General features: G+C 38.0%; 1 protein-coding gene across 6 annotated transcripts; it reads left to right on the top strand.

Annotated features, from left to right (window-relative positions):
• Nucleotides 1-189: 189 nt before the first annotated feature.
• LOC102077672 (putative ankyrin repeat domain-containing protein 31) lies at nt 190-11,558 on the top strand. 6 transcript variants are annotated; one of them, XR_003213365.1, is made up of 17 exons: nt 191-268; nt 1,109-1,193; nt 1,545-1,740; nt 2,711-2,994; nt 3,075-3,236; nt 3,363-3,505; nt 3,676-3,850; nt 4,544-4,689; nt 4,886-4,982; nt 5,058-5,154; nt 5,838-6,258; nt 7,195-7,332; nt 8,712-8,853; nt 9,402-9,538; nt 10,078-10,149; nt 10,630-10,654; nt 10,866-11,554. XR_003213365.1 is itself a non-coding variant. In XM_025897209.1 (15 exons), the coding sequence occupies exons 3-15, from the start codon at nt 1,664-1,666 to the stop codon at nt 10,096-10,098; spliced, it is 2,040 nt and encodes a 679-aa protein (XP_025752994.1). In that variant the 5' UTR covers nt 190-268; nt 1,120-1,193; nt 1,545-1,663; the 3' UTR covers nt 10,099-11,558. The 6 variants fall into 6 exon arrangements, 3 of the variants coding, with proteins under 3 accessions (XP_025752994.1, XP_025752993.1, XP_025752995.1); XR_003213366.1 differs by having other exon boundaries at nt 10,078-11,060; nt 11,218-11,558; XR_003213364.1 differs by having other exon boundaries at nt 10,078-10,654; nt 10,866-11,557.
• The last annotated feature ends 734 nt before the right edge of the window (nt 11,559-12,292 follow it).

The raw sequence follows: 12,292 nt of genomic DNA on the forward strand, positions 1-12,292 counted from the left end.
GACATGGTTTATCATATTTTCTCTATGCGACCATATTTTGTAGAAAAGATACATAGCAATAAATGATGAATATTATATGACTTAATATTAAGGTCACTGAAAAAAAAAACCCCCTATAAGACTCCCGGGTGGATTACGAGAAAAAAAACCTAATTTAAAATAAAAATTGAATTCATACACATTGCGCAGGCGCGTAGTTTCCCGCCACTGTCCTGCCAGATATCCCTACAGCCTACCAGGACAAAGATAATTTTTCCACTATTTACAGGTAATTTAGCGTTTGTTACTAACATTAATATAATAATCTATATAATCTATTAACAGAAACAACATGACTGGAGCCTGAGTTATTTCTCACTGAGCTTTAGCATTAGTGTACCTTAAAAAAGGGAGTGTAGCATGTTATCTAATTATATTAGAATAACTTCTTTACTCGTTAGCGGTGGTACAATAGCTCCTGCCAAAACAGTTGTGACCATTAGAAATATTGGCTCCAAATATTTTGCCTTTGTGTGTTTTCTTTATATGGAATTAAATTGACATCTCAGATTTGATTGATGATTCTACAATATCCGGTATTCCCTATGACCAGTTAAAAACTGGTTTAGATAACCCATTTAACTGCTCTGATGTATTTCAACATGGGTGTCAAGTTATAATATTGCTTCTTGAAGGACTTGGATATTAGAAATTCAATAAAGTACAGTCATATCACCGTAATTGTAGTTAAATAGGACACAGGGTACTTTATTGTGTATTATATCTAGAAGTAGCTTTAGTATTAATCTTACTTTGAATCATGTCCTTGTAATTTTATCAACCCATGACATTATTTGACATAAGTATGTGTAATTTCTGTGTTATTTCTGACCACTTAATAATGAACATACTTTAGTAAATGATATCCTAATGAGCAAAACTGTCAGTCCATTATTGGACAACACAGCTGGTTTTCATTCAGACCCAACTAAGATTTCTTTGGGATTGCCATACACTTTAATGTCCAGGAAAAACTTTGCTTACTAAGGAACATGCACTAACATATCTAATATCGGAAAAGTATTTTTGTTGAGATTTGGCAAAAGATATTTTGAGATGATTTTTTTAGTCGTTCCACAGAGCCCATCAGCACCAGGATGTTTTGTTCATCAGTGGCCAAATGTGGTGGTGATAGCATGCACTCACTCTTCAGTGTAAGTTTCTACAGTATAAGAAGTGTCTACCACTAAAAAATAATGTTATATCTGTTCTTGTCCACTAACTTTGTTTTTTGAAGCATGAAAGGGTGCAGTTCATTCACAAAATGCTGTGGTAATACATAATGAATAAAGTTTTTTTTTAATGATTTCTCTGTAAAAAATGGATTTGTGTTTAGTTTTAGGTGAATTTATTATATGTCTTTAAAGCAAACATATGTTATGCTGCCATCTAGTGGCAGTTATTACAACAGTTTTTTAGCTGAGGATAGAGAATTTGCTCTTATATGAAGTTTTATATTGTAAGCTGTCCATCATTTATGGGGTGAAGTAATTTTACTGTTGCAGGTTCATCTCATCCTGATGCTGATGAGGAAGACATAAATTGTGGCGGAGCTGCATTGGACTATTCCAAGAAAGGAATAAAGGATAAAAGCTCTGGGCCTATAAACCATCAACAGCACCTGATGAAAGTTGAGCATCTTGAAAGCATCAGAGCAGATAATTCATATGAAATGAACAGACATAAGACTGCTGCACGTAGGTAAGTGCAGTGACTAACTGTCCCGACCATATAGGTTATGGAGAAAATAAAGTGAGGACAGATATTTCTTGAACAGATTTGCAACCTTTGATGTTAAAAGCATAGTCTGTACATTGCTACAAGATGTCATGTCTGAAGTCTTTTAGGTTTTAGCTCCTGTTTCTCAGAAAGCTGGGAGTTTGAGGTAATGTTACTTATCTTTGTAAGTGGCATAAAGAGGTTTGGACTGCAAAGCATCAGTGTCACTGCGACAGGAAGCTTCAGCCACATTTGGCTTTAAACTTTCTCTCTCAGGGATCATTTAACATGTGAACACAGCCATAATAAGTGGCTGTAACTTATGTGAATGTCAGACTGTGATGACAAGGAGCATAAAAATTGGCTTGAAAGTAAAGAGTGGTTTACATTAGTGTTAATGGGTGCCGTTTTTGTAACTTTCAGGCTTGTACAGCTGTCTGAAGTAGGTAAATAAATTAGAACAGCTTTGTTGTGAATTCAGCTGGGTTAAAATACAGCTGATGTGAGCATAGAGTTTAGTTGCAGAGAGAAACAAACTAATGTAATGTTAGTTGCATGAGCTGCTTACACTAAACACATACTGGTTTTCTGTTGTTGTGAGGATCTTGTTTTCAGAAATAAAACCCAATCCACTGAGTTTTTGGTTCCTTTGGTAAGATTTGGCCTGGTTTGGTGGCAAAAGTTTGTCTCTGTTGGAAAAATCCTGACAATAAGTTTTGTGCCAGACTGAATCTCGTAACAATGTTAAAAGGCACTGATCAAAACAACATGATTCCTGAAATCAGGAAAGCAGATGACATGCATGTTGTTTAGTTTCAGAACTTTTTATTGTCAGATCTTTTTATTGTGCTGCAAACAGAATACCCTGTGATGATTATGAGGTGATTACAGTAGCATTAACTTGGTGTCAAAGTCCTAACTTGTGGCTGTCACCTCTGTTTCTTGCTTCCAGAGACAACATGGAGATGACCCAGAACTTCAGTCAAGAGAACTACGGAAATGGAGATCTGTCTTCTTCAGACGATGACTCGTTAAGCTTGTTGAAGGATCTCAGTCCCAGGCAAAACAAAGAAGTAGCTCAGGTTGTGCTCATAGCTCATTCAGATCCAAAAGCTGGGAACAAAGAGACAAAACAGAAAAGAGAGATGAAAATAAATCACCTCAAACCAACTGAACCTGTGACGTCCAACTGTATCCAGTCTACATCAGGCTACGCAGAGGCTTCATCACAAGCAGGTAATTACCGTCATTATGTTATGTCACATGTTTTAGCTTAATTTATGTTTACAAATCTGCTTTTAATTTTCTTATTCAAGCAAAAGTCTCACGACGTGTGAAAATTCCCTCCCAAAAAAACCTTCACAAGAGAAATGGAAAGGGAGAGACTCTTCTACACGCTGCATGCAAGAAAGGAGATCTCGATCAAGTCAAAATGCTCATTCAAGCAGGAATCAGTGTCAACATGGAGGACTACGCAGGTGTGTCACAGCTCAATCACATCTGTAATCTGACAGCGTCATCCTCTGTCTGTTCCTTATGACGCAGTAATTAACCATCAAACACAAACTCCATTGTGATCAGTAAATATTGACTTCAACTATCAGGATGGACGGCTCTTCACGAGGCGTCTGCTGTGGGCAATGAAGCGGTGGTGGAGGAGCTGTTGAAGGCTGGAGCTGATGCTAATGTTAGAAGCTGTGATGGAGTGACACCTCTACATGACGCTGTTTTCAGTGGACACTATCAGGTGATGGAGAAACTTTGAAGATGCAGAAAAGTTGTTTTTCATAAGACTTTCCACATGTCTACAGATGCAAAGTTTCACAAAATTCACAAACTGTGATTCATCTGTCATTATAAATTAGATGGAATGCCCTTGAGAAATAGTTTGTTGTGAAATTCATGTGTGCTGCACAGGCAGTGAAGCTTCTCCTTCAGTCTGGAGCAAATCCCAGCGACAGGAACACTAGTGGCCTCAGTGCATTAGATATGGCAAAGGAAGAACACATCAAAGAGCTGCTCAGGACTTTTCAGGTGTCTTCTGTTAATCACACAAAGTCCTATAATGCATCTTCACAGCACAGACAACCAGGTGAGCAACATCAGTGTCTTATCTAGTATTATAAGTGTATTATGTAGTACTGGCCTGCAGCGATAGTAGATACAAGTCCCACGTTCTTGTCTTGCAGGCTGGGTTGTTGTTATGGAGAAGTGAATACCACTGAGCTGCTTCTAGAGCTGGAGATGAAAACTAATAGACTAACTTCTAACTAAGCCCGGGCCACGGACCGGTACCGGTCGTTTGGTACCGAGCCGCGAGAGTTGAGACTCGGGTGTAAAATTTATGGTTTTCAGGCTTTTTATCGTTAACTCAGTCCTCCTGGGTCTTTTCCCGTGTTGTAGTTGTATGTCTTATTTTGAAAGAAATATTGATGCGCTACTATAGCGACCAGAGAGCATTAAGGGGCAGAGAGGAGGATGTTACTCTCAGTGTTGTTGGCGCATTTCAGGAGGATGCTGCTAATAAAGTTACACAATTACACAGTGAATTTGCGTTTATTATTATATTTACAAAATACCACAGTTTTTGTCTTGGTTATATCATTTTATTTTGTTGTATTTATCTGTGACACCTTAATGGCCTGAAAATATTGTGTGACATTAAACCGGTCCGTGGCGCAAAAAAGGTTGGGGACCGCTCGACTAACTAGTAGAATCTAACCCCATAGGACACAGTGCTGAGTGGCTGGATGAGCAGTAGAGAAGTGAAATCTGAATGTTTCAGGTGCCACGTCCTCAGAGCCTCGCTGCCAGAGCAGTCGTAACTGCAGTGCAACCTCAAACCTACAGTGGAAGGATTCAGGTGATAAAGCCAAAGCCAGGGGGCCCAGAGACTTTCAGCTGAGACAGAAAGATGCCACCACTCATAATGTGAGAGCACGTTACACTTTTGTAGCTCTTTTTATTGACTGTCAGCTAAGCTGGATTTAATGGGCATGGACAAAAACAGTTCTTTCGACCGTTCAATAGGCCTAATTAATAAATTACATGCATTATCACTTTATTGAAAGGTTCACAGGTGTGACTGTTTTGATGCGATAATCTGTCTCTTATTTTTATTATATAGCCAAGTCATTCAGAGGCAATAACTGTGATTTTGGGGGAGGTCAGAAGGAAACAAACAGAAATGTCAACTTGGCCTCTGACAAGTCTGAATGATGCAGGTAAAAGCTGCGTTAAAAAGACAACCAGAAAGATACTAAGCGTGTTTAATTGACCATATTTGTGCTTTTTTACAGACAGATATCATGCAGCTCTAACAGAGATCCAGAGTGTGCTGATTGAGGCGCTCGCCAAGCAGCAGTCGGAGAAGGATAATCTTGCCCGAAAATATCGGTCAGTACAGAAACTGCTCTCATCTTTGGCCTAAACGAAACTTTGTGAGAAAGCACCTTGCTTTTTCAGATTTTCAGGACATATCTACATTAACTGAACAGTAATTGTGTACTGTTTTCAACAGAGAATTATTTAAACTATATTTCCTAAAGTGAGCAAAGAGTTTGGCAATGTCATTCATTTGTTTTCAGTAAGTAGTGCCTCCACCACAAAAAGGCTTGGCTGGAATGGTGGTGAAAGTGAGATTCTTTCCTCAATTTTGATGGAAGTGTGACCCGTTTTACCTCTGGTTGTTTAAACAACGCAACTAAAGTGAAACTAAGTTATATCAATATGTTTTTATTAAGGGAAAATTAACAATGGCTGATGTTCTTGTGTTGACTTTTATTTAATTAAAGTTTGAATCAGATTCTTTTTTTTTCATGACCAATAAAAGGGGTCATAATAGATGAAGTTTAAGAACCACTGGCTTAATAACTAACTCTGTTGCCTTCTTGTGTTAAATAAAAAGAATGACATGATATTTTATTGTCGCCGGTCCAATAGCAGTAGAAACTAAATAAAGGTGTTTCAGGTATTTAGAAAAACGCTGTGCTTCGGTTTATTGCTGTGATGGTTTTTAATTCATCTTTTTCCAGTCTTTACTTCAGGAGTAACACTCTTCTTTGATTTTCTTGGTGTAGGAGCGTGCCTGACTGCCTTCGTCATTGTTTGCTAAAAAGTCAGATCTCGTCCCTTGCTTCATGCCAGAGAACCTTGATAGAGATCCTCCAGGAGCAAATGGATTTGGTGGACATGTACATTACCATGAGAGCCAAACTTTCACTGGATTCTTCAAAACCCAGAGAAACACGTGGATATAATCAACGTAGTCATAAAGCACCTACACCTGCTAGTCTGTTGAGGTCGACCAGATGCCACCAGTCAGCCAGTAGCTGTCCAGACACTCCACAGCCAGGAAGTGCTTTACAACGTTTCAGTATAATGATCAGACGAAAAAATGCTTTGATTCAGAACAGAGTCGAGGACAACAGCAGATGTCTCTCTGTGCTCATACAGAGGGGAATCGTCTCACCTGGAAGTGCCCTACAGCTGCTGTTGAAGGTCAGCAGAAAGTCTTACTGTTTTTTGTCTTGTGACCATGTGAACCTTTTAGTAACAATGAGTAATGAGTGGCTGCTATTCTACAATTTACATATCAATATATAGTTCTTTACAAAATCATTGGCTACTCCCGCCATGCGTGAATATACAAACTGCAATACTGGTATCATAGTCTTTTTGTTACTATAAAACATAAACAAATAACATAAAGGATCCATAGTCAGGAGTGCAGGTTTTGTTTGTCTATTGGAGAGGACATATCAAACAGGGAAAACAACTTCATTTTCTTAATTTCTGGAGATTTTTGTGATTACTGCTTTAATATAGGGTTGAAATATTTGCATTTATGTAAAGAAAAAACATCAGACACCAGGTGACAGTTGGTGTTACTCATATAGTTGTGGTGCAAATAAAAGAAATAAATATTGACAAGATTATTGAAATAAAAAAAAATGTTTTCAATTTTTTTTTTAAAGATTTGATTGATAACTTAGTTGGGTACGAAATGTTTGATAACAGACAAATACACATTGTCCGGATTAGTGCACATAAGCAACAATTTTATGCCATTTGTATTTATCCATGTCAACCTGCAGGTCAGGACTGTACCATTGTTGAACAGGCAGTGTTCAAGAAGTGTGGTTAATGTAGTTGTCAGTGAGGCTGAGTCTCCAAACTCGGATTGCTGGTTTAGCTCAGTGCGTTGATCAGGTGACCACATGTGATATGGCTAAGAGCAGCTGGCCTGGGTCTGACCTGTGGCCCTTTGCCGCATGTCTTTTCTCTCTCTGTTAACTGATACTTTAGATTGAAAAAAGATGGTCAGCCAGGGTGCCAATCCTTGTGTTCTTGATATAGGAAGGAATGTATTCCCTGTATCCTTGAAATCTGCAACTGCATTGACAGTGAATTTTAAAACAATCTGACTTTTTTCAGGGTCACTGTCACTTTGCTAATGTGCTGGCTGATGGCTCCATTCTGAGTAAAGGAAAGGTGCACTTGGCTCCTGAATGCTGGCTCAAGTCGATTCTTGGGAAAAACATCCCAGTCAGCTCAACATATGCCTGGGACAAGGTTCGATATCCGAGTTCATTCATTCCTATCAGACCACTCCTGCGGGTCTTTATGAAGAAGAAAAAGAAACAGAAAATAATTAATGAGTTGTGTGAAAGAAAACTGCTTCCTTTTTCATTGCGCATCTTTATACTATAATTTGTGGCTTGTGTTGTTTGAATTACCTGAATATGTTGCTGAAATGTGAGTTTTCTATTCTTAATGGGGCGATCGTGGCTCAAGAGTTGGGAGTTCGCCTTGTAATCGGAAGGTTGCCGGTTCGAGCCCCGGCTCGGACAGTCTCGGTCGTTGTGTCCTTGGGCAAGACACTTCACCCGTTGCCTACTGGTGGTGGTCAGAGGGCCCGGTGGCGCCAGTGTCCGGCAGCCTCGCCTCTGTCAGTGCGCCCCAGGGTGGCTGTGGCTACAACGTAGCTTGCCATCACCAGTGTGTGAATGGGTGAATGACTGGATATGTAAAGCGCTTTGGGGTCCTTAGGGACTAGTAAAGCGCTATATAAATACAGGCCATTTACCATTTTAATGCAAGTATTTATAGAGCACAAGTTGTCTTTTCTACTATATTTGATACATCTGCTTAACAAATATTTTCATTTACAAATAAATAATGACCATAAAAAATGTGATTTAGATTCAGGTAGAAAGCAGAGGAGTATGAGCAGTAGAGTAACTGTGCTTTTGTTAATTTGTGCAGCACATGGAGTAAAGTAAGTAAGGAAAATATTATTTGAATTGTGTCTTCCAAGATAAGCTTCATAAAGTGCTTCACAATCTAAAGGCAGAACATGAAAACAAAAGTTAGCAAATGCAAATCTAAAAACAAGAACCAAAAGTCCTATTGACTGAAGGTGAAAGAGTACTGAGAAAATAAGTCTTCTCATAAACAGAGCTTGATTCAGAAGCTACCGTCATAACATTAACTGAGAGTTTTGTGTATTACAATGGTGACTTTACTGATTCAGAGTTCATTAATAATGTGTTTGTTCTTAAAGATAAAACTTTATGCTAGAAAAATGTGGCAGAAATACTCTGCTGAAGCTTATCCCACTTTGTAATTATACTGAAACAGGATAAATAATACAGAATTGTTTATTGTGTGGGTTCATCCCACAAAATTGTCTAAGATTCAATAAATTCAACTTGTTGAAAGAAAAATGTTAATTTTCTTCACATATATGGTAAAAAAAATTACTGTTAATATCACAGATGAAATTTTGCTGGATGTAGACTTATTTTTCCTTTGTAGGCTGTAAATTATATAGTGTTGTAGAGCGGTGTTCAAAACTCAGGTTCCACATATCCTACAAATGCTCATTTATAGCCACGGATTTTACTGGTTAGATATTTGTGAACTCTGAACATTTTCTATAATTTCCCCAGGTGACACTCAGAGGCAGACCTTTGTCTTTTTACTTACTGAACATGGAGGGTGATGAAAACACGCCACAAAGGTGTCTTGAGGAAAACCGCACAGGCAGTTCTTCTAAAGAGCTGATAACTACTGGCAAGTTCATGTCTGCTGGCAAGTGTAGCCCCAACATCAGATCCAACACTTTCTGCCTCATGTTTACAGTCAGGTCCCTGTCATGGTGCTCAGTATTTTTCAGCTACCTCTCAGTGAGTATTTCATCCTGTGGTTGAACTCAAGCTTCACTATCTTGGATCTGCTTTGAGTTAGTTACCACTCTAACCAGCACCTGCAGCAGGTGGAGAACTAGTTCATGTGGCAATGCTGCAAAACAAAAACAACACTGCCATCGGCAGCTGCGGTCCAAGACAAAGGAGTTCACCTGCAGAATGACAGACTTCTTAGAGAGACAGCTGACTATATTCCTCCTTTGTTTGTTTGCCAAAAGGTATTCAGTAAATAAAGGATTTACAGAGGAGCACTTTGTAAACTGTTCACCACTTTGGAAAATCCTTGAAAACACTACTAAGACATTTCTTTTGAGGCTACTCAAACAAACAAAGAGGGCACAAAGGCAGCTGATAAAGCCTAGGTATCAGTTTGTCACAGTGTTATTAAATTATATTGTAGTTCTTTTATTGTATTGTCTTTTAATTATGCAGGAACAGAGAGCTTGAACCATCACATGAAGATCAAGATCATCCATTTGGTGAATGATGAAGAGCTGCTGCCAAATGCTGTAATGGACACGTACTGGGACAAGCTCATAAAGGAAGACTACTCAGAGTCTGAAGACTGGGCAAGTTAATTATTGTAACTTTCTTTACTCATATTTTGTCCTTAACTGTTCTGCTTAGTTGCTCATTTAGGATCATTTGCATTTGCTGTACTGTTTCCTATGTATATATATATATATGTATGTATATATTTTTCTCTTTTATTTCTTTTTGAGCTTTGCTAAAATAAAACTTGCTGTAACTTCTCCCTCAAACACAGTCCAAAGTGGTTTATCATTTAAACCCGAAGAACAAAGACATTTATCTTCTGCCACTATCAGTAAAACAGGGAACACAAACCACATTTTTCTTTTTAGATGATTTTTTGGCATCTTATCAGAAAGCTAGAGTGCAGGGATTGCAGTAAATATCGAGGATAAAGATACAACAAAGTCTTGATACCACACCACATCTTATTGACTTGCTGCTTTGGTTCAAACGAAGGTGACATCAGGTGCACTGGAAAGGCAAGAACAACAAATGGGTTTTATGGATGGTGGCTACGCACCATTATTCTCTCTTTATCCTTGCTGACTGATTCTTTTCAACTTTTGTTTTTTAGCCCTCAGATGTAAAAAGCTGATGGTGTATGGTTGTCTCCTTGCCAAGCGGGCAGCGTGACCTTGACTTCAAGGTCAGACTAAGTTTTCTGGAAAACTTGCAAGTGCAAGAATTCTATCTTTTTTGTTTTTGTTTTAATGTAGAGAGTTTTTTCTCATTTATTGACCGCTTTAATCTCATATAATATCCAGATGTTCTTGGTCATAAAATCAGAAATTCAGATTGCTTTTCTCTGAATATTAGGAACCATCAGTAGTCATAATACTTTTCAGTTATTATCACCATTAAAGCGTCACTGAAGCCCCTGAAACCCTAACTTCAGTTCCCAGAGGTCTGATCAACATTAATGGGAAAAGAAAAGCATCTGAAGTCATCTCAAAGTTTATTAAAAACAAAGTCTAGCTAATTGTGATTGTGTTCCTCTGAAAATTACCATCACTTCCAGCTGTGTTTTATTTTTTTTTTTTTAAATGATCATCAGTATCGGAGCATCATTGAAGACAAGGGCTCAGCTCACAGAAAGCAAACTAATTTTCATTTTCATTCATGACAGCAACAGCACTGGGGTAAAAAGTCAGGTCTGTATGATTTAAAAAGATTGGACGGACTATTTGTGATATTATAATCTCAGAGAATGTACTTTTTCTTATATTTTAAGAAATATTTTTCTTAAATTTATCACTTAAATTTCAAGAATATCACAAGCTTTTTTCTGTAAATGTACAGCTATATTGTTGCACGGTATGATTTTTTTTATCCTCTGACTATAACATGCTTCCTTTTAACCAGTGAGGAGTCTTGGTTAAAAACATTGGCACCGGTCATTCTAACACTGGCAGAAATGTGGGACCCAAACACGGCACCTAAAGATGGTTCAACCACCAGCAGGTGGCAGCATACACTGCACAGACAACCAGACAACAATAAGTGTGTCAGAGAGGAAAGATTCCCCCCTGCAGAAACAGGATGTGTCCAGACATGGGGGTTTGTACAGTCATGTGATCCCACTCTGCTCCTCCTTATCTCTTATGTAATCCCCATCTCAGCTGTGGGTTGCCCCCACCCCACCCCTCACAACTGCTGACCTGAATATGGTAATTGTGACCACTTATCTGTAGATGTATATGTTTTCTTTCTCTAGAAACTGATGTGCGGAGAACATAGATGTCTTGAGGAGTAAAGTAATGGAGTCTGTAGGTCTGTGTGATGGATTGTTAAGCCTGCACACAGCAGCTGTCACACCACTTCCTTGTTGGCAGTGTGTGGTGAAAAATTTGTGTTATTTTCCATTGCTGATCTTCATTAAAATGTAAGGGAGTGTTGTTAAGAGATCAATTTACTGAGGAAGTAGCATGCCTTTAAAAATGGCCAGAAATGCTTTGTAGGCAGAAGAAAGACACAGATGAAGATAAATCAGGCTTTTTAATAATGAACAAGTTAATAAAGCTGGATCAGGATAACACATTAATTCAGTTCAGCTTGAGGTTTGTTTATTTCTCCATGTACTACATTCTTTCCAGGCTGTTTAGTGCTCCCCTTCCTCAACCAAACTGCTTAGTGTGTCACTCAGGCCGCCCAGTAACAGATGAGTATTGTCTGGGTGCTTCTTATGGAAGCCTGTTGCTACCAAGAAAAGCAAATAAGCAGATATGAAGGCAGACAGGCAGAAAACAACAATTATAAAAATCATTGTAACAGTTTCTTACCTTTAACAAAGTTATTTTAAAAATGATCAAAATTCATCTTTAGTAAATTACATTTTTGAGGTGATGGTCAAAAATAGCTTAGCTGGATGCTAAACTGTGACAACCATTATCACATCACCAAAAATGTTTTTATTGATTAATTAATTTATTCATTCATTAGGTGAAAAATTAACTAATTCGGCTTCATTCTTGATACATATAGGTAGGGCAGGGGCAAGGGGAGTTTTGGTTAAAAACATTGGCACCGGTGGTTAGAATAAAAACCATGATGGTAACAGGGTCACTCTACACCACTCTATACTTGTGTTTTAAGTATGATTAATTTGGAAATAAACAAAAAGTAAAGGAAAATATGAGATCAAAGCTATTATTATTCAGATTTTTTATCATGATGATAATGTGAGTTTGTGACAGCCCTATTAATTTTGTAACTTTTAATTGTTTATTTTTGTTAGTGTTGTAAATATAAAATATAGTTCTAGATAGTTTCCCCCTTTTATATAAGATACA

The sequence above is a fragment of the Oreochromis niloticus genome, linkage group LG12, assembly GCF_001858045.2.
Source record: "Oreochromis niloticus isolate F11D_XX linkage group LG12, O_niloticus_UMD_NMBU, whole genome shotgun sequence".
NCBI classification, from domain to species: Eukaryota; Metazoa; Chordata; class Actinopteri; order Cichliformes; family Cichlidae; genus Oreochromis; species Oreochromis niloticus.